This window comes from Hemiscyllium ocellatum, chromosome 26 (genome assembly GCF_020745735.1).
Source record: "Hemiscyllium ocellatum isolate sHemOce1 chromosome 26, sHemOce1.pat.X.cur, whole genome shotgun sequence".
NCBI lineage: Eukaryota > Metazoa > Chordata > Chondrichthyes > Orectolobiformes > Hemiscylliidae > Hemiscyllium > Hemiscyllium ocellatum.
In genome coordinates, this window is record NC_083426.1 from 23322408 (window position 1) to 23345851 (window position 23444).

At 41.9% G+C, this 23444-nt stretch overlaps 1 protein-coding gene across 1 annotated transcript in view; it reads right to left on the reverse strand.

Annotated features, from left to right (window-relative positions):
* LOC132828388 (SRSF protein kinase 1-like) overlaps positions 1-11534 on the reverse strand; it is an 81969-nt gene extending 70435 nt beyond the window's left edge. Inside the window, exons 1-2 of the mRNA XM_060845452.1 lie at positions 11467-11534; positions 11277-11337 (exon numbers count right to left, since the gene is read on the reverse strand). Of these exons, the coding sequence (XP_060701435.1) occupies positions 11277-11337; positions 11467-11482 (77 nt within the window). The 5' untranslated portion in view covers positions 11483-11534. The remainder of the gene's footprint in view (positions 1-11276; positions 11338-11466) is intronic.
* Positions 11535-23444: the final 11910 nt, after the last annotated feature.

Here is a 23444-nt window from a genome sequence, read left to right on the forward strand (position 1 = left end):
ATCACGTTCTCCATATGAATAAAGCACAAGATTGAAGAGGTAACAACACTGTCATCTTACACCAGTCTTTCAGTCCAGTTTCAAGACTTTTATTTTGCCATGAGCTTTCTAAATGGTTCAGTCGGCTGTGAATTCTTCAATATGATAGTTTACCACATTATTTCCTCAATCTAAGTTGTAACTTGCATGCTTGGCAAAATCTTTACAAAGCTCAAGAGTTTATATTCTTCCTCATTATTATATTTACCCTTAAGTTCACTCAACTAATCTTGTTTCTTAATTTCTGTATGACACACACATTCCAGGCATTTGATTTAACATGTCTTTCTTGCCTTGGTAGCAGTTCATAAATCAGGCACAGTATTCAAATTAGCAACACATTGTTCAAACAGTACAGACTATATATACAGAAGTTTTATCAAGTGAACTATCCAACACAGATGGAGTTGTGTGCTTCATAATCCACACAGATCAATTCCAGCAAAGTCTCAGACAATTAATTTATATAATCCACCAAGCACTAAGTGTGTCACAAATGAACCATGAATTAATCATATTCACATCTTCCAGTTTTAATCACTAAAGCAGGATGGACAAGGGGGGTGGATTGCAGGATGCTCAGTTGCCAGAAGTTGAACTAATGAATAATCACAATTTAAAGGTTTGTGCAGTTGTCGGACTGACTTAATGGAGGTTAGGCAGTGCCATTAAAATCAATAACAATGGTATTGGTGAAATACGATAGTACCACTCACCAGAAAAACTACTTCTGCCCCACCACATTTATCTCCACATACCTTAATACTACCCTATCCTCCTCCAGTCCAGGAACTTCCCACATATGTTCAGGACACCACCCACACTCCCCACTTCCTCCAAAACTTTTGTTTCCCTGACCCCCAACACCTCATCTTCACTATGAACATCCAGCCCATATGTATCTCCATCCGCCATGACCAGGGCCTCCAAGCCCTCCGTTTCTTCCTCTCCCGACATCCCCACCACTACCCTTCCACTGACACTTATTCATTTGGCTGAACTGGTCCTCACCCTCAATTTCTCCTTTGAATCCTCCCAGTTCCTTCAGACAAAAAGAGGTAGCCATGGACCCTCACGTGGGCCCCAGCTATGCCTGTCTCTTTGTCAGCAACATGGAACAGTCGATCTTCCACAGTTATACCAGCAACAACCCCATCTTTTCCTCCACTGCATTGATGACTGCATCGACGCCACCTCGTGCTCCCACGAGGAAGTTGAGCAGTTCAACAACTTCACCAACACATTCCACCCCAACGTTAAATTCACCTGGACCATCTCTGACACCTCCCTCCCCATCAACAGTGACCAACTCACTGACATTTTCTACAAATCCACAGACTCCCACAGCTACCTGGATCACACTTCCTCCCACCGTGCCTCCTGTAAAAATGCTAAAGCCTTATTTCCAATTCCTCTGCCGCATCTGCTCCCAGGAGGACCAGTACTACCACAGAACACTCCGGATGGCCTCCTTCTTTAAAGACCACAATTTCCCTTCACACACAATTGATGATGCCCTCCAGCGCACCTCATCCCCTCCCCGCACCTCTGCGCTCCAACCACAAGAACAGAACCCCGGGTCCTCACTTTCCACCCCACCAACCTCCGTACACATCGCATCATCCTCTGCCATTCCTGCCAACTACAAACAGACCCCACCACTAGAGATATATTTCCCTTGCCACCCTCTCTGCATTCCGTAAAGACTGTTCCCTCCGCCACTACCTCATCAGGTCCACACGCCCCAACAACTCATCCTCCCCTCCCGGTACTTTCCCCTGCCATTGCAGGGATTGCAAAACCTGCACCCCCACCTCCGTCCAAGGCCCCAAAGGAGCCTTCCACATCCAAAGTTTCACCTACACTTCCACACATCATTTACTGTGTCCATCACTCCCGATGTGGTCTCCTCTCCACTGGGGAGACAGGATGCCTACTCGCAGAGCGCTTCAGAGAACACCGCCGGGTCACCTGCAACAACCAACCTCACCGCCCCGTGGCCGAACACTTCAACTCCCCCTCCCACTCCGCCAAGGACATGCAGGTCCTGGGCCTCCTCCATCGCCACTCCCTTACCACCCAACACCTGGAAGAAGAACAACTCATCTTCTGCCTCAGGATCCTCCAACCTCATGGCATCAACGTGGATTTCACCAGTTTCTACATTTCCTCTCCCCCACTTTAACCTTCCAACTCAGCACCCTCATGACCTGTCCAACCTGCCCACCTTCCATCCCACCTAATTGCTCCACCCGATCATCATTACCCCCCCCCCCCACTTCCAACCACCAACCACATACTGCACTCACAACTACTTTCCCCCAGCCCCACCCCACTCATCTCTTAACCCCCAAGGCTCCCAGCCTCACTCCTGATGAAGGGCCTTTGCCTGAAACATTGATTTTACTGCTCCTCGGATGCTGCCTGACCTGCTGTGCTTTTCCAGCACCACACTCTCAACTCTGATCTCCAGCACCTGCAGTCCTCACTTCCGCCTAGAAACACAGACTGCTGCCTGCAATAAATTGGCACAGTCTAATTGTTGGAGCTGTATCAATTAGCTTGCAGATCACCACCAAGCTCAGATCCTTTTTTGCAGCTTCCAAAAGGGAAATAGATTATTATTTGAAGGATAACAGGACAGTTTCAGGGAAAAAGGGAGGAGAGTGGACTAACTGATCAGTTCCTTGGACAGCTGGCACTGGTATAATCACCCAATGGACCCCCTTCTTTGCTATTACCATATCATAACTTTCAATGCTTTGAAACTGTCATGGAACTCTGGTTAAGAAACTATTTCACAGCACTAACTGTTCACATAAAATCTACACCTTCAGTGTTTTGTGGCAGCTTGGGATGAGCTCAGTTGGCTAGACTTGAGATTTGGATCAAATTAACAAAAACAGCACTGGGTTTGATCCCAGCTATAGCTGAGATTCACTCAAAAGACTGTCTCTTCATCCTATTTTGCATTAAAAACAAATGATGGCACTTAGCCATGGTTTGGCCTGCCTTCAGGCAGTGAACTGAAGAATTACTGCCTTCATAAGAATGTTCCAATATAAAATGACAGCATAAACACATTCAAAATACAAAGCTGTGTGGACTGAAACGCTGTGCATACTGTAGAACTTGCTGTTGTTTGTGCTTCTGCCTCACAGAACTACTTCACAAGAGAGACAGTCGCCCAACATCCAGGCTGTGCTGCTCCCAAAGAAAGCCGGCCACCCCAGCAAGGTTTATGCCCAAAATCCGAGTGAGATCTGAGAAACAAAAATCAATCCAACAAATCAAAGTGCAAGTACGGCATTAACAATATCACATCAATCTTTCACATATGCAGATCCATGTTTATAAAATACCAGTTTGAAATTTATGGCCAAGTTTCAATGTAATTGTGCATATTGTGGCACCTCAACCTGAACACTTCATCCTGAAGTATGGTGCATTGGTGGTATTTCGTTCTTTCCTGGAACGCAGGTGATATGGTGAAAGCCAGGTTAAATATGTCTTGTCTATCCCTAACTTTTCACATTCACTCAGAAGCTTTTCCCAGAGTTCTACCCGTGTCATTGGTACTGACATGGGCCACAATCACTAGATCATCTTCCCACAGCAAGGCTCTTCTCTAGCCTGGAACAGACGTAACAAACCCTGGTATCAGGCAAATAAAAGCATCAGACTTGCACTTTTTGCTGCATAGAACAATGTTAATCCCCTCATTATACTGCCCTCTACTACTACAACTGTTTCTTTCATACCCCTCACCTGAACCCTCTTTAAAAATGATTTCTTGTACAATACAGTCTTGGTCAGTTAATCTACCTATCATTCAAACAAACTGGAAGAAAATTCAAATCTGGACAACTGGAAAGTCTGGGGTTCATGCTCTAAGGACCAAGGAGGACTCTGCATTTCTCAAATGTCATCCTTTTGTGCAATTCCCATTGCCTATCCATGCTTCTATCCACTTAGGACTCAAACAGCAATTGAGGTGGTGCAATTTGGCACTGGCGCACAATTTTCCTGGCAAGGGCAAGGAATTACCAGTGGCAGCAAATTAAGAGGCATCAAGCAGAATTGCTAGCCAATTAAGGATGGCAACCAAATTTCTAGCGTTGCCAACTCCCTTGTGGTGGCCATCAAGATAGGTAATACTAAGGTTGCAGACACAGTAAAACGTTCAACTCCAACTAATGACAAGAAATAATGCAGTACCACATGATTACGTGCTCACTCTTGCAACTTCACAGCAAAATGGAGCCATGCAAAGATGTTGGATCACAGAATCCCAACAGTGTGGAAGCAGATCATTCAGTACATCAAGTCCACACTGACCTTCCAAGGAGCATCTCATCTAGACCTACCCCATATCCTATCCTATCCTTGCAACTCTGCATTCCCCATGGCCAACCCACAGAACCTGCACATCTTTGGACTTTGGAGAGAAACCTGAGCACCTGGAGCAAACCCACGCAGACACGGGAAAAATGTACAAACTCCACACAGACAGTTACCAGAGGCTGGAATCCTACCTGGGTCACTGGCACTGAGGTCGCAGTGCTAACTGCTAAGCCGCCAGGTTTTCTTTATCCTTAGAATAGTTATGTGATTATAGAGTCATACAGCACAGAAACCGACCCTTCAGTCTAACCAATCCATTCCGACCACAATCCCAAACTAAACTTGTCCCATCTGCCTGCATGTGGCCCATATTCCTCCAAACATTTCTTATTCATGCACTTATCTAAAATGTCTTTTAAACATTGTAAGAGTAGCCACATCCACTACCTCCTCTCATAGCCACAGCACTTGTACGTCTTGCTCAGTTCAGTTTTTGGACAATGGGAACTCCTACAATATTAATAACGGGGGATTCAATTATGGTAATGCCATTGAATTTCAACAGGAAGTCAGTAGATTGACCTAAGGATGGAGGTAAAGTCACTGACCAACCATCTCAAGATCTAGAACACCATCCTAAAGAATTTTTGCAACGATGTCCTCGAGTGGAGATGATCAGTCTCCAACAAATACCGTAACGTTCCTTTGCAGTACGTATGACTCCAACAATGGAGAGTAATTCATGAGTCCCATCAACTCCAATTCTGTCAAATGCTGCCTTGACATCAAGGACAGTCACCCTCACCTCCTTTCAAACTCAGCTCTTTTGACCCAAGTTTGTAATGAGATCTAGAACCAGCAAAAATTCAGACTGAGCATCAGTGAAGTGCTGCATGGTGGCATTGCTGTTAATACTGTTCATCAATTTGCTAATAATAAAGATGCTGAAGTGGCAGTATTTGGCAAATTGGATTCATTCTGCTTTCTATTGTCAGGTAGGTGCCACTAACATAGCTGTACTCTAACAGCGTGACTATGGGCACAGCTAGTTCTGGCACACAAGGCAAACACATTTCTGGAATGCTATCAGGTCCAGTCGCTTTTATAGTATCAAGTGCTTTTGGTTATTGCTTGATATTACAGAGTGAGTCAAATTGGTTGAAACATAGTATCTGTAGTGCTGGAAAATCCAGGGAAAAGACAGATCATCACGGCACTTCTAGCTAAAGATAATTGCAAATGCTTCAATCTTGTCTTTTACATTTATGGTGATGGCCTTCTTGGATGAGGATGAGGATATTTGTGGAGCAACCATTGTCTCCTGTTAATTGTTTGATTGCCCAGCAACATTTACAAATGGGTCTGGTAGGACATCAGAATCTTGATCTGGTCAGTTGACAATGGGATCATTTAACTCTGTCACATTCTATAGGTCATGCAGCTATTCCTGAGTTGTCGCTTTAAGAGGTTAACAGCTCATATAATTATGCCCAGTTGCTTCCCCAGCTGGCACTCCATGAACCAGGGTTAATCATCTGACTTGATGAAAACATACAGTGAAGGGAAATGCTAGACCACGGCAAGTGCAGGGTGGGGGAGCAAACAAGAGTGTGTGAGTGCGTAAGAGAGGAGAGAGAGCTGGGAGAGGGCGTGATTTTTGGGAGGACCAGCGGGGTTGTGACCTTATGTTTAGGGGGTGGGGGGGGGGGGGGGTTGAAGCGCAAATGAGACCGGAACGGAGTCAGTGGTAGAGCAGAACTAGGTACTGGACCCTCCTTGTTGTCCCCACTGCCTGACTTCTGGACCTCCTTCCCACTCCATGGGTATTCCCGTCCCGCATTAATCTCTCCAATCTTAAGCCCGGTTCAAACTTGCCCTCAGTTCCCTGCCCACATCAGCACTTAAAACAATGCATTCTCCAATGAGTACACATGCGTAGGTGCCCACAGTTGCCAGTGTCAACTACCTTTGCATTTATATAATTTTGCAAGGTAACAATGCCACACAACTTGAAGGCTATTTTCAGTAGCAAGATAGGAAATCTTTCTCACAAATAGTGTGTGGCAGTCACTCCTACCTATACAGTCATAGACTGATGCATCTGCAACAAATAGACAGGCAAGGAGAAACAGTAGTCAGTTCTTCCTGCTTGTTGGTTACCTCACCACTTGCCATAGAGCCAATCTGGTGCACATCATCTTCAAATCTCAGGCAATTCTGTCAGTGGTAGTAGCAAGATAGTGAGAGAGGGGATATCGATGGATGGTGATGGTGTGCCAAGGATATTAGCTGGAAGGTACGATTGAGTATGACAGTCAAAGGCTGTTGCTTGACAACTCTCTCAAATTTGGTGCAAGCCCCAAGATACTTAGTCTGCAAGGCTGGGTTCAGTGTTATTCCAAGTGGCCACCCATGTGTAGTCATAGAGATACTGATGCCTTCCATCACCTTCTTACAATGTCTCTCATCTTTCAGCCCGTTTCTCATGGACTAAACGTCCAGGGCTAGATTTTCTTTTCCACTGAAAGCCAACCAAGATACAATGTAATGTGAAACAAAGTTGTAACAGTGTCTGTCTAGTCCTCAGACAGGATCAGCCTACAGCACAAAATGATCCCTAATTTAGAACTAATACACAGTGTCACTCTAAGGAGTCGCAGGGTGGCTAGTATAAAATGTAAGTGCTGCATTGGTGCAGGAAAGAACACAAAGTTGTAGGCCGGATATCAAACAATAATACAGAATACAGGAAAGAGATAGAGTGCTTGGTAGCGTGGTGTAAAGATAACAATCTCTCCGTCAACATCAGCAAAACTATTAAGAGCAGATCATCAACTCCAGGAAGCCAGGAGGTCAACACACACTACCTACATCAGTGCAGCCGAGGTGGAGATGGGTGAAAGCATCAGGTTCCTGGGAGTGAGAATCACCAACAATCTGCCCCGGACCACCTAAATTTGTGTGTCAGTCAACAATGCCTTTTCTTCCTCAGGAGGCCAAGGAAATAGGCATGTCCATAAGGAGTCTCACTTAAGCATTCTATCTGGATGCATCATTGCACGATAAAGCAACCACTCTGCCTTGGACTGCAAGAAAATACAGGAAGTTGTGAACACAGTCCAGTCCATCATGTAAGCCAACCTTCCATCCACACTTCTTGATACCTTGGAAAGGCAGCCAACATCAAACGACTCCTCCCACTCTAGTTATAATCTCTTCCAACCTCTTCAGTCAGGCAGAAGATACAAAAAGTTTAAATACATGTATTAACAAGTTCAAAAAGAGTTCTTCCCCACTGTTATTTGACTTCTAAATGGACCCCTCAAGTTTGAAATCTAATGCTGATCTTGCTTATGCATGTTGTTTGCAGCCATAACTTTGCATTCCTCATTCTGTTCAAACATCCTATGAGCTTTGTATGTAATGATATGCCTGTAGTGCAGGCAAAACATAAGTTTTCACTGTTCTTCAGTATGTTCAACAATAATAAGTCAAATCAAGTTTTGCTCTGCTCTGAACTGTGCTATAACTAAATTGACAAAGTACTGGGCATTTGTGGTCTGATTAATTATAATCTGCCAGCTACCTCAATTTTCTAACCACACCTGAAGATTAGTCATTTTAAAACAATTCATAAACATTACATACAATTAGTAGTAATTCGAAATCAACTGAACCCTTTCCTGCTCTAAATATTCAGCAAGTAGAAGTTAATCCACATCCATTTGGAACAAAAGAAATTACGTTTTTCAGAGTTTTTCCATGGTTCAAATATCCTTTCTATGAGCATAATAACTGGGCACAGAAATTGAAAACATGTATTTTTTAGATTTCCTACGCACATTTTTTTTCCCACATGACTTTCATATACCCATGTTCAAATTAAATAATCATCAAAAGCACTGGTTTTACCCTGCCCAGCAGGTATAACCAGAAAGTAATATAATTTCCTGAAATCCACTTAGTCTGCAATATAGTCATAAAGCGACTGATTTAAAATGGCAGATTAAAATATAGCAATTACTGGTGCCATTTAAGTCTTTAGTTGTAAGTGAAAACATTCCACTGCGTTTTCCAACATCACAAAAGTAGTGAGACCCTTTCATTTCCATGAGTAATTCCTACAGCGTCTCAGCTCAAGCTGAAAACTGGACTTGTTTTAAACTACCACTCAACTTAATCTCCTCACTGACATCTTTGGTCTAACCGTTTGGTTGGGAATGTCCTTGGAGCTATTTCCATTCCACCACTTCAATAAAATGCAGCAGGAACCTGTTTTACATGTACAAGCTGACCTTCTGCTCCACTTAAAATAAAGTTATGCCAATGGATTTGGAGCAACTCCAAAGAAATTCCTGAGTTATCTTGCAATCTTTCTATTTCCTACAAAACTACCCTTTGCATTCTTTAGTATAAAAAGATATTCACAGTCTGCGTCCAATACGAACAATCCAAAAATAGCCAAGATCCAAAAGCCAATATGGATTCTGCCTGGAAGTTGAGAGATTTGAGGTCTTCTACCCGTTTTGGACAAACACGGAGGGAATCACATGTATAGACTATTTAGAACCATGCTTCAAAGAATTCAAGCTATTGTATCTCTACTAGCTCCTTGTCAGACTAATCCAATCAGTTTGTCTAATTTTCTTTGAAGTGGCAAATGCCTCAACCACTCGTGACAAAGGATTCCACACTGATAACAGTTAGAAATATCCTAACAAAGATTTTTACCTCAAAAAGAAAAGTTTTCTATTCCTTAAAAAGAAAATATTGGGATGCTTTATTTAATATTTTAATTCTTTGCATCTAAAGTCATATTTGTTCCTTGTTTCACTGTTCCCCAAAATATAATGATATTGCCTTCAGATCACCACACAAATGTAATGAAGCAAAAATCCTAACACACGAGCACTTAGTCTGAATTTTAGCTTTTTAATGTTTTTTTATATTTAATTTTTTTTATATAAACACCAAATGAGGAAAAAAACTTTATGTAGCCCTATAAATTGCACATACCTACCATTTCAGTAGTTCAAAATTTCTACTCAAGGAGGCCAGATACAGTTTGAGTAACATAATATGGTGAAATCAAAAGGCCAAACCCACTGGCATTATTTTGGTTGAAGTGGGGCAGAAGGTCTGTTAGTACATGTAAATAAATATCCTGCAGCACTTCATTGGAATAGAGTAAAAATGGTTTAAGTTCCAGTAGTTGCTAAGTGCTCATCAAAACCACCCAAAGTCTTGAGATAATGAATTGACAAGAGTGGCAAGTTGCCTTTCAATATTATATGCTGGTATTTACATATTAAAGAACCAAAACTAGCATATCTCATTCTAAAAGATGAAAGATTTAATCTACATGTTTAATGTATCATTAAAGCTCCATTATACTGCAACCCTTTTGCCATAAGTTCTGTGTCTTATGATCCTGTTCCACCTGATGGAAAGGCAGCACCTCAAAAGCTAATGCTTCCAAAGAAACCTATTGGACTATGACTGGTGTTGCGATTTTTTTTTTAACTTCAATAATATGTCAAGACATATTTAGAAATATCACTAATTATTTATACAATCTAACAGTATTCCAAGAAAGAACAATTATTTTAGAGCCCAGTTTAAAAAACCCTTTAAGAAAATGATTCAGTTGAAAATGTCAGTTACATCACAAAGCAATCCCACATCATAGAAGCAAATTGTTTTCATGGTTACCAAACTGCAAAAAATGATCATAAACAGACTTCAAAAGCAATTCCCTAAAAGATGACAGCACAGTTACTTAACTGATTAGACGATCATGACCTACAGAGCTAACTTGTTGAAAAGACATTTGCTTCAGCTAACACTATATAACCAAAAGCAGCATGCCAAAATTCTAATATACTAATAATTTTGAGCTCCACACCATTAACCTCTGCTCTACCTTACCCTACCTGCTATAGAAAATTGGGTCTAGGATCTGGATCAATTCCAGACTTTTTTTTTCAATGTTCTCTTTGCCTACATCAGAACTAACACCCTTCACTAAATTCCATTCCCATAAAAAGATTGTTCAGGCTCATCTAGCTGCAAAGACAATCAAATTTAAAATACTTGGTACAGTCAACCATCATTCTATGGCATCACCTCATCATACTTCAAGATATCACTGGCACCTTAGAATTCTCCTCTAAACTGGTTAATAAGTTTCCTACAAATCTCCATCCCCAACCTCTTCACTTCAGTCCATATGCAGCCATTTCAACTCTGGAACTTTCAAAACCCCAAACATTTGTGATGGCTCACTGACAAATAAACACATGGTCTTCAAACGACAGAAGCTTGGGATTCGATTGTAAAAACATAACTAAACTGAAGAGGTTTATTCAAATTACAGCCTTGACCAGCTCACATCTCGAAAAGCTCATGTCCTCCAAGTGGATTCAGCTGAAATTAAACAACTCAACGACAAGAAAAAGAGCAAGAATTAGTCTCAAAGTGCATACAGATTGGAGCAACTCAATCCACGTACAAGTATCACTAACACTTTTTGTAAATGGAATGTAATAAAACTTTCAGAACGAAAAAAAAGTCAATCGATTTGCGTGGATGAAAAGGCTCTTTGTGGGCTAAACACGTTTTTTTTAAAAAAAAGCACACCCTGACTAGGCAGCTACCCCATTCCCAATCCCACTCCCCAAAATTCCCAATAACACACTAGATCCCAAACCAGAAGCTGCAACAGCAAACAAAATCAAGGACCGACCAGATGGTCTCAATGGGGGGATCAGAAGGGGGTCTAGAATCAGCTCACAAGGCCTGGGCCGCAGCCTAAGCCTCGGCCTGGCGCTGCCTGTAGGCCGGCGAGAGAGAGGGAGCGAGCGGCCCCCGGCTCCAAAACCATCCCCACTCACTTCTTCAGAATCTTCTCCTTTTTGATTCGGCTTCGTTTCTTGCGCGCCTGCAGAGCCAGAACTGGGAAACAAAACAACAGGAGAGGGAGAGAGAGAAGGAAGAAGGTTAGAGCGGAGACTGAGGAGCCTACAAAGCGGATATCTCTACCCCTCCAGCGGCCAGGCCGAGCCGGTTGAAAACCTCCCTAACCTTTTCGGGAGCTCATGTTGGAAGCGGTCCCCACACAACCACCACCGCGCAAGCGCACACCCACGACGTTGTCTAACCACCGTTCTCTTAACCCTCCCCCCCCTGCAGAACCACCCATTACTGTTATTCCGACCTCCGGCCGCCAGGTGGGGGCCGCTCACGCCCCGGCTTCTGTTCCGACCTCCAACCGCCAGGTGGTGGCAAACCTCCTAGCAACACTGTCGCCCGTTGACGTCACTGGAGCCATGTGACTTTTTGTTCTTTCTGTCCATGGATTTGCTCACATTAATTCTCCAAATGTTTTGTCCATTTTGGGAAATATTCAGCGGTTCAGGTAGTATTAGACTTTATGGAATAATAGGTACAGTAATAATACGGTTTCAAAATTGGCTGAGTGGCAGGAAACATCAAGTAATGGTTAATGGAGTTTTTTTTCCCACATGTAGTGTTGGCCCTTTGCTTTTCATGGTATGTGTAAATGAGAAAGAGTATGCTGTGAAGAGCATAATTTCAATATTTGCAAATCATACAAAGTTTGGAAACATTGTAATTGAAGGAGAGTGGTGGAATGCTTTGGAGGGGATATAGGCAAAAGTGAGTACTACAGATGCTGGATATCAAAGTCAGGATTAGAGTGGAGCTGGAAAAGCACAACAGGTCAGGCAGCATCCGAGGAGCAGGAAAATCGACCTTTATCAGGAATGGTGAAGGGTTCCTGCCTGAAACGTTGATTTTCCTACTCCTCGGATGCTGCCTGACCTGCTGTGCTTTTCAGCATCACGCGAACCTTGGAGGAGATACAGGCAAATTTAAAATGGAGGAGTCTAGGCATATTTGAAGAGAGATCCTGAAGGCACCTTGAAATGAAGGATACAATTATAAAAGGAGTGCAGAAGTGGATGTACCTGAGTGTGTATGTACATAAGTAATAAAAAAAGTGACCAGTTATTAAAATACACTTTTATTATAGGGGTATTAGAGTATAAGAACAGGTAGGATATGTTGAACTTGAATTCAATTTCAGCTGAAGTACTAGGTCAGTTTTGGGCACACACCACAAAAAATGTGAAGGCATTGGAGGAATCACAGATGCTGTTTATGAGAATGTTTCCTAAGATGAGGAATTTCAGTTATGAAGATAGATGGGGGACTATTGGACTGCTTCCCTTCAAAAAGAGAAGGCTGAGAGGAGGTCAAATTGAAGTACTCAAGATCGTGAGAGCAATGGACAGTGTAAATAGGGAGAAAATGTTTTCATTCATGAAAGGATTGAGAACGAGAAGGCATAGATTTAAAGTAACTAGTAAAAAAAACAAAAATGATATGAGTCAAGCAATGAGTGGTTAGGATTAAGAATACACCAGATAATGGTAGAGACGGTTTCAATGTAGATGTTGAAAAATGAATTAGGCATAATATTGAAAAGGAACAATGTGTAGGATTTTGGTGAGAATGCAGGGAAGAGGCTCTAAATTAAATGCTGTCTTGGAGACCCACTGTAGGAATGAATGATTTTATTCTGCACAGTAACAATTCCGTAATTCTGTGAAGCAAACACAGAGTTAATGTTTCAGGTAAATGGTTTTTCACCTGAGCTGGGAAAAGACACAACCATCTTTACCCTCTTCATCAATGGCTTTCCCTTCATCATAATACATGGCAACTTCGATTATCTGAATGACACGGGCAGGGAGTATTTTGTGTGGATAATTGAATGTTCAGATAATACCGTTTACCCAAGCATTGGGACCTTGCAATCTTGTTTGAATAATCCAAAATTCGGATAATTGATGTTTGGATAATCAAGGTTGTACTGTATTAGAATTGAGGATGATCACTGCTAATTGCACAATGTTCAGTATCGTTTGTGGCTCCTCACATTCTGAAACAGAACGTGCCCAAATGCAGCAAGACATGGATGATATTCAGGCATAGGCAGGCAAGTGGCAAGTAATATTTGCACCACACAAGTTACAGGCTATAAGACACAGAGCAGAAATAGGCCAGTTCGCACATTAAGCCTGCTCCACCATTCAATGCGATCATGGCTGATCCCTTGATTCCCTTGCTGATTAAAATTATATCTGTCTTCGTTTTGAATATACCAAACAACCCAACCTCGACAGCCCTCTGAAATAAATAATTGCACAGATTCACAAACCTCAGAAAGAAGAAATTCCTCATTATATTTTTAAATACTTGACCCTCTTTCTGAAGTTATGTGCTTTGTTCCAAGACTCTCATACAAGGAGAAACAACCTTTTTGTATCTACCCTGCAACTCGTGATGGCTCTCAGCCTGGGTTCACACCAGCTCACAGCGGTGTCTCAACTCAGTGTGCAACTGGATATGCACATGCAAGTTTCCGAAAGAAAGGAGAGACTACAGTTTCAGCAACATTGATGGTATCTGCTGCAGTGGTGTCAACAACAGAGCGAGATTAATGGAGAATCCATCAAAGACTGTTAAACTTTTAATTGATTCCTTTATTTTCCCAGTTTAAATTATGAAAGACTTAATGTAAACTATCTTTATTTTTCTACCATTCTATGAAGTAATGCTTAACGTTTTAACTCTTGTTTCTCTTATTATTTTTTGCCTAAGCTTTTTTTGTACCGAGGTACTTTGGTACTTAAGATGGTGCTATCCGTGGTGACAATGTACACTTTTCAATGTGCTCCTGTACTTGAGTACAGTCATAGAGATGTACAGCATGGAAATATCCTTTGGTTCAACATGTCCATGATGACCAGATATCCTACATTAATCAAGTCCCATTTGCCAGCAATTGGCCCATATCCCTCTAAACACTTTATCATCTACCCATCCAAATACCTTATAAATGCTGTAATTATACCAGCCTCCACTTCCTCTGGCAGTTCAGTCCATTCGCGGACCACCCTTTCATCAATAAGTTGCTCCTTACGTACCTTTTAAATCTTTTTCTCACCCTAAACCTTTGCTCTCTACTTCTGGATTCCTGGAACCCAAGGAAAAGACCTTGTCTACTTATCCCGTCCATGTCCTCATGATTTTATAAATCTCTGTAAGTCACCCCTCAGCCTCTGACGCTCCAGGGAAAACAACTCCACCTTATTCTGCCTCTCTCAATCACTCAAACCATTCAATCCTGGCAACATTGTTGTAAATCATTTTTGAACCTTTTCAAGTTCCATAGCATCCTTTAGGAAGGAGACCAGAATTGTACACAATATTCCAAAAGTCACCTAACCAATGTCCTGTACAGCCACAACATGACCTCCAAACTCCTATACTCAATACTCTGACTAGTAAATGAAAGCATACCAAATGCCTTCTTCACTACCCTATCTATCTGAGTCTCCACTTTCAAGGAGCTATGAATCTGCATTCCAAGGCCTCTTTGTTCAGCAACACTCCCCAGTTACCATTAAGTATATAAATCTTGCCCTGATTTACCTTTCCAAAGTGCAGCACCTCATATTTATCTAAATTAAACTCCATCTGCCACTCCTTGGCCAACTGACACATCTGATCAAGATCCTGTTGTACTCTGAGGTAACATTCGCTTTCCACTATACCTCCAATTATAGTGTCATCTGCAAACTTACCAACTATAACACCTATGTTCACATCCAAATCATTTATATAAATGGTGAAAAGCAGTGGTCCCAGCACCAATTCTTGTGACACACCACTGGTCACAGGCCTCCAGTCTGAAAGGCAATCCTTCACCAGAACCCTCTGCCTTTGAGCCAGTTCTGTATCCAAATGGCTAGTTCTCCCTGTATTCCATGCAATCCTACCTTGCTAACCAGTGTACTATGAGGAATCTTGTCAAATATCTTACTGAAGTTCATATAGATCATGTCAACTACTCTGCCCTCATAAATCCTCTTTTTCTTCAAAAAACTCAATCAAGTTTGTGAGATATGATTTCCCATTCACTATCCCTAATCAGTCCTTGCCTTTCAAATGCATGCAAATCCTATCTCTCAGGATTCCCTCCAATGAGTTGTCCACCACTGATACCAGGTCTATAGTTCCCTGGCTTTTCCTTCCCATCTCTGTGAAATAGTGGCACCACTTTAGCCAACCAGTCTTCAATCTCGAGCACCTCACCAGTGATTATCGATGATCCAAAGATTTCAACAAGGGACCCAGCAATCACTTCCCTAGCTTCCCATTGAGTTCTAGGGTTCACCTAATCTGGTCCAGGGGACTTATACACCCTTATGCATTTTAAGACATCCAACGCCACCACCTCAATGTTATGCACATTTTTCAAGACATCACCATCTATTTCCTCATATTCTTTACCTTTCATGTCCTTCACAGTAAACACTGATGCAAGATACTCATTTAGTATCTCCCCCATCTTCTGAAGTTCCACATATAGCCTTCCTTGCTGATCCTTCAGGTACGAGCTGAAAAATGTGTTGCTGGAAAAGTGCAGGAGGTCAGGCTGCATCCAAGGAGCAGGAGAATCGATGTTTCGGGCATAAGCCCTTCTTCAGGAATGATCCTTTAGGTAACCTATTCTCTCCCTAGTTCGCCTTTTGTCCTAATGTATTTATAAAATGATTCTTTACCCATGTTTGCCAAAGCTCGCTCATGTCCTTTTTTTGCCATCCTGATTTCCCTCTTCAGTATACTCCTACTGCCTTTATACTCTTCTAAGGATTCATTCAATCTCTGCTATTTATTCCTGACATCTCCTTACTTTTTCTTAACCAAAACCTCAATTTCTCTAGTCATCCAGCATTCCCTACACCTACCAGCCTTGCCTTTCACCCTAACAGGAATATACTGTCCGTAGACTCATTTAGTATCTCCTCCATCGCCACGTTGCTCAGAAGGGAAGGGGGAAGAGGAGCAGACATTAGTCATTGGGGACTCCATAGTTAGGGGGAACAGGTAGGAGGTTCTGTGGGGACAAGAGAGACTCACGGTTGGTGTCTTGCCTTGCAGGTACCAGGGTTTGTGATGTCTCTGATTGTGTTTTCAGTATTCTTGAGGGGGAGGGGGAGCAGCCCCAAGTCACAGAACATAGAGAACATAGAAAAGTACAGCACAGAACAGGCCCTTTGGCCCATGATGTTGTGCCAAGATTTGATCCTAATGTCAAATATAGTAACAACCTATGCACCCCTCAACTCACTGCTATCCATGTGCATGTCCAGCAGTTACTTAAATGTCCCCAATGACTCTGCTTCCACCACCACAGCTGGCAACACATTCCATGCATTCACAACTCTCTGCGTAACAAACCTACCTCTGATGTTTCCTTTATACCTTCCTCCTAATATCGTCAAACTATGATTTCTCACAGTCAATCCTCCCTGGGGAAAAGTCTCTGGCTATTGATTCTATCTATTTCTCTCATTATTTTGTACACCTCGATCAGGTCTCCTCTCTTCCTCCTCCTCTCCGGAGAGAAAAGTCCGAGCTTATTCAGCCTTTCTTCATAAGGCAAGCCCCCCAGTCCAGACAGCATCTTGGTAAATCTTCTTTGCACCCTCTCCAAAGCCTCTGTATCTTTTCTTAAGTAGGGCAACCAGAACTGGACACAACATTCCAAGTGTGGTCTCACCAGGGACTTGTAGAGCTGCAGCAAAACCTCGCAGCTCTTAAACTCACCCCCCCCCCCCCCCCCCCCCCCACCCCACCCCACCCCCGTTAATGAAAGCCAAAGCACCATATGGTTTCTTAACAACCCTATCTGCTTGGGTGGCAACTTTGAGGGATCTATGTACTTGCACAGCCAGATCCCTCTGTTCCTCCACACTGCCAAGAATCCTGTCTTTAATCCTATATTCAGCATTCGAGTTCGACCTTCCAAAATGCATCACTTCGCTTTTATCCAGGTTGAACTCCGTCTGTCATTAATCAGCCCAGCTCTGCAGCCTGCAGTAGCTCTCTATACTATCGATGATGCCTCTAACCTTAGTGTCATCTGCAAATTTACTAACCCAACCCTCAACCTTCTCAACCAAGTCATTTATAAAAACTACAAAGAGCAGAGGCCCAAGAACAGAGCCCTGCGTGACCCCATTCAACGCTGACCTCCAGACAGAATACGTCCCATCTATAACCACTCTCTGCCTTCTGTCAGCCAGCCAATTCTGAATCGAGAGGTGTGTTCTGCATAGGCACCAACAACATAGGTATGAAGAGAGATCGGAATTTAAGGCAGAAATTCAGGGAGCTAAGGTGGAAGCTCAGAGCTTGAACAAATAGAGTTGTTGTCTCTGCTATCCGTGCCACGTGCTAGTGAGGCAAAGAATAGAGAGAGAGAGAAGAGTTGAACACGTGGCTACAGGGATGGTGCAGAAGGGAGGGTTTTGGATTCCTGGATAATTGGGACTCTTTCTGGGGTAGATGAGACCTCTACAAACAGGATAGTCTTCACCTGAACCAAAGGGGTACCAATATCTTAGGGAGGAAATTTGCTAATGCTCTTCTGGTAGGTTTAAACTAATTCAGCAGGGGGATGGGAACCAAAATTGTAGTTCAAGTATGCAGGGGGTTGAAAGTAGTGAAGTGAGAACTAAGATTTCAAGATCGCAAGAAGGCACCAACAAGCAAGAAGTTGGTTTGAACTGAGTCTACTTCAATGCCAGGAGCATCCGGAATAAGGTAGGTGAACTTGCAGCATTAGTTGCTACCTGGGACTTCGATGTTGTAGCCATTTCATAGACATGGGTAGGGCAGGAACAGGAATGGTTATTGCAGATTCCAGGATTTAAATGTTTCGGTAAGAACAGAGAAATGGTAAAAGAGGGGGTGGTGTGGCACTGTCAGTCAAGGACAGTATTACGGTTGCAGAAAGAACCTTTGAGGACTCGTCTACTGAGGTAGTATGGGCTGAGATTAGAAACAGAAAAGGAGAGGTTACCCTGTTGGGAATTTTCTATAGGTCTGCAAATAGTTCCAGAGATGTAGAAGTAAGGATAGCAAAGATGATCCTCATAGGAGCGAGAGTGACAGGGTAGTTGTTATGGGGACTTTAAGTTTCCAAATATTGACTGGGAATACTATAGTTCAAGTACATTAGATGAGTCAGTTTTTATCTAAAGTGTGCAGGAGGGTTCACTGACATAGTGTATAGACAGGCCAACAAGGGGCAAGATCACACTAGATTTGGTACTGGGTTATGAACCTAGCCAGGTGTTAGATTTGGAGGTAGATGAGCACTTTGGTGATAGTGGCCACAATTTAGTTATGTTTAGTGATGGAAAGGGATAGGCATATACCACAGGGCAAAAGTTATTGCTGGGGGAAAGGCAATTACAATGTGTTTAGGCAAGGGAAGGAAACTGCAGGGGGATAGGTATAGTTGAAATGTGGACCTTATTCAAGGACCATCTACTGCGGTTCCTTGATAAGTGTGTACTGGTCAGGCAGGGGGGAAGTTGTCGAGCACAGGAGCCATGGTTTACTCAGGGAGTTGAATCTCTTGTCAAGAGGAAGAAGGCAGCTTACATTAGGATAAGATGTGATGGCTCAGGGTGCTTGAGAGTTACGTTAGCTAGGAAAGGCCTAAAGTGAGAGCTAGGAAGAGCCAGGAGAGGACGTGAGAAGTCATTCATGGATAGGACCAAGGAAAACCCTAAGGGTTTCTGTAGGTATATCAGGAATAAAAGAATGACAAGAGTAAGATTAGGGCCAATCAAGTGTGGTAGTGGGAAGTTGTGCATGGAGTCAGAGAAGATAGGGGAAGTGCTAAATGAATAGTTTTCATCAGTATTCACACTAGCAAAAGATAATGCGGTAAGGAGAATATTGAGATACAGGCTACTAGACAAGACAAGATCAATCTCAAGGAGTAGGTTTCAGCAACTGTGGAAAGTATAAAAATAGATAAGTTTCCTGGGATTTATCTTAAGATTCTCTAGGAAGTCAGGGAGGAGATTGCCGAGCTTTTCACTTTGATCTTATGTCGTTATTATCTACAGGAATAGTGCCAGAAGACTGGAGGATAGCAAATGTTGTTCCCATGTTCAAGAAGGGGAGTAGAGACGACCCTAGAAATTATAGACCTCGAAGCCTTACTTTGGTTGTGGATAAAGTCGTGGAAAGGTTCATAAGAGATAGGATTTATAATCATCTAGAAAGCAATAAGTTGATTAGAGATAGTCAGCATGGTTGTGTGATAGGTAGATAGTACCTCACAAACCTTATTGAGCTCTTTGAGAAAGTGACCAAACAGGTGGATGAGGTAAAGCAGTTGATGTATATGGATTTCAGTAAGACGTTTCATATGGTTCTCCACGATAGGCTATTGCACAAAATATGGAGGCATGGGATTGAGGGTGATTTAGCAGTTTGGATCAGAAATTGGCTAGCTGAAAGAAGACAGAGGGTGGTGGTTGATGGGAAATATTTCTTCCTGAAGTTCAGTTACTCATGGGGTACCGCAAGGGTCTGCTTTGGGTCCACTGTTGTTTGTCATTTTTATAAATGACCTGAATGAGGGCATAAGAGGAGAGGTTAGTAAATTTGGTGATAACACTAAAGCTGTTAGAGTTGTAGGTTACAGAGAGACATAGATAAGCTGCAGGAGCTGGGCTGAGAGGTGGCAAATGGAGTTTAATGCAGAAGAGTGTGAGGTGATTCACTTTGGAAGGAGTAAAATGAATGCAGAGTACTGGCCTAATAGTAAGATTTTTGGTTGTGTAGATGAGCAGAGAGATCTCAATGTCCAGGTCTATAGATCCTTAAAAGTTGCCACCCAGGTTGATAGGGTTGTTAAGAAGGCATATGGTGTGTTAGGTTTTATTGGTAGAGGGATTGAGTTTTGGAACCATGTCATCATGCTACAGCTGTACAAAATTCTGGTGTGGCCACATTTGGAGTATGGCATACAGTTCTGGTCACCACATTATAGGAAAGATGTGGAAGTTTTGGAAAGGGTTCAGAGGAGATTTACTAAGATGTTGCCTGGTATGGAGAGAAGGTCTTACAAGGAAAGGCTGAGGGACTTGACGCTGTTTTCAGTAGAAGAAGGTTGAAAGGTGACTTAATTGAGACATACAAGATAATCAGAGGATTAGATAGTTGGACAATGAGAGCCTTTTTCCTCGGATGGTGATGGCTAGCAGGAGGAGGCATTGCTTTAAATTGAGGGGTGATAGATATAGGACAGATATCACAGGTAGTTTCTTTACTCAGAGTAGTAGGGGTATGGAACACACTGCCTGCAACAATAGTAGACTCATCAACTTTAAGGACATTTAAATGGTCATTGGATAGGCATATGGTCGAGAACGGGATAGTATAGGTTCGATGGGCTTCAGATTGTTTCCACAGGTCAGCGCAACATCGAGGTCAGAAGGGCCTGTATTGCGCTGTAATGTTCTATGCTCTAGACCCTCATTTTCTCATTTTTGAAAGCTTCCCATTTTGCAGCCATTCCTATACTTGCGAATATCTGTCCCCAATCAACTTTTGAAAGTTCTTGACTAATACCAACAAATTTGGTCTTCCTCCAATTTAGAACTTTAACTTTTGGATCCTGTCTATCCTTTTCTATCACTGTTTTAAAACTAATAGGATTATGATCACTGACCCCAAAATGCTCACCCTCAGGTAGTCAACAGGAATTTGAGAAACAAATTTGTAAAGAGATCTCAGTTATCTGTAAGAACAATAGGGTGGTAGTGGTAGGGAATTTTCACTTTCCAAACATAGACTGAGACTGCCATAGTGTTAAGGAGAGGAATTTATTAACTGTGTACAAGAAAATTTTCTTATTCATTATGTGGCTGTACCGACTAGAAAAAGTGCAAAACTTGACCTACTCTTGGGAAATAAGGTAGGGCAAGTGACTGAGTTATGAGTATACATGACAATAAAATCTAAGTGCCTTAAGACCTGTGGATGTACAGATTTCTACCCTCCTGCAGGAATGAAACTACCCCAACAGCACAAATTCATTAATTAATCCATGCATGTAGCGTAATCTGTTAACTAGCCTAACTTCTGCAATATACGACAGGGGGATTTCTCCAATGACATCTCAGTTGTACTGCCTTCACGCAATTTGAAGACTGTAGAAAGCTGTACCTTACAACTACTTTTATTTCCCAGCCTGTACTAGATACAGAACCAATCCCAACCTTCTTTGTAAGTTTTTGTTAGTGTATTTGTTGTCACTTGTTATTTTTTGGCGCACTAAAACACCACTCTCCTTCACTCAAGAAACCACTCGGAATAGCTCTCCTTTGTTTTACATCTAGTTAACTACGTTTAATTAAACTGTCATGGCTAGATGCTAAAAGGGAAACCAAACAAAAATATATTTGTTGTGTATTTATATATTTGTTGTGACTGATTGAATGGGGACCAATAAAGACCCCTTGCCTTGAGCAATGAAGTCCCTTACCATTCCTATAACATCTCTATGGAATCATCTCAGGGCCATCAACTTTAGCTATGACTTCTTCTCTTGCCCTCATCTACATGTCTCCATTCCTCATTTTCTGTGCTATCAGTTTGCTTGTCTGACATTCAGTCTTAAATGTGTTGTTACCTCTACTAGCTAAACACTGGGGAAAACATCAAGCTGTCAAATTTGTCCTGCCAAAAAAAAAGTCCATATCCATGATACCTACTTCATTCTCCTCTCTGACTACCTATATAGGTTTAAGTTGAAACAAACTGTTCATGACCGTGGCAGCCTGTCCAATTCCTTTAGCTTTTTCAATCACATATCTTCTCCTTCTGATTATCTCTGCCCTATTTGGCACATTTCCTTTCATAGTTTTTGTCACTTCTGCACTCAACTCTTCTGGATAATTGTGTCATTCAAACGCCACAAAAGCTATGCCACCTGTATCCTAACCCTGAAACTACTCAATTCCCATTCTATCTTGCTGACAGATTCTACCAGTGCTTCAAATTTAAAATTACGATGTTTATGTTTAAGACCAGCCGTCATTTTGCCCCTTCCTTGCTGTATGACCATTTTTTTTGTCAACAATCTATCCCCAGACTTTCCAAAGAACTCAGTCCAGCCCTTTGTGCATCAACTAGCTTTGCACACTACTATTGAGAGTCAGGTCTGCAGTTGCTTAATTCCAACACTGCAGAGTTCTTTCCCTCAATCCCTTTGCCTTTCCACATTTCTCTCCTTCAAACCCCTCTTTAAATCTTACTCTTTGGCCAAGTTTTTCTTCCCATTTCCTAACATTTACTTAATTTCATTTTTCATAACACTTTTATAAAAATGTCTTTGGTCATATTTGTTCATTTAAAAGTGTTACAAAAATCTGAATGTTTTTGCTGTTGCCATTCATTGTTCTTATCTTGTCCTTGAAAAAGAAAGCAAAAATGGACAAATTATCTTTTGTTACCCTGACAAGCAGTAATTTATTGTTTTCAGAATGCAGTCCAAAACAGTTGTGTTGGGCAATGCAGTTCAGCTACATATATAATTTTTTTTATTGAATTGAAAGAATATATGGATGTATCTGAAGTATTGGTCATTTTAGAAGTGCAGAGAATATAGTACAATCTCATTGACAATGATGTTATATAATGAAAGCAATTTAATTCCGCTTGAACAGATAATTGAAAACATACTTAGTGCAATGCAATCTTAAATTGTGTGGCTAATTACTCCATCATTGTCTATGTGGAAAAGTGATTACACTTTTTTAAGTTAGCTGTGAGTTAGAGTTGGAATTGAAACTCACTATCAACAAGCCTCAACTAAAGTTAACATATTTTCTTATCAACCTGTTCAGGTATATTATTACGCTTTTTTGGAGCAGGTGAGAAGTGAACCCGGGCTGCCTGGCTCAGAGGTAGTGTTACAACATGGAGACAAACAGCCAAAGCAAATGAGCCTCCCTATCCCTGTATTCACATCACAGACTTAAAATACTCAATGACCTTTAAAATTGACCCCCAGTGGCTCTTAACCAAACTATTGATTAACTAATACCAAACTTTGTAAATAGCTGATACCAGACACCGAGTTTATAGTTAAACGC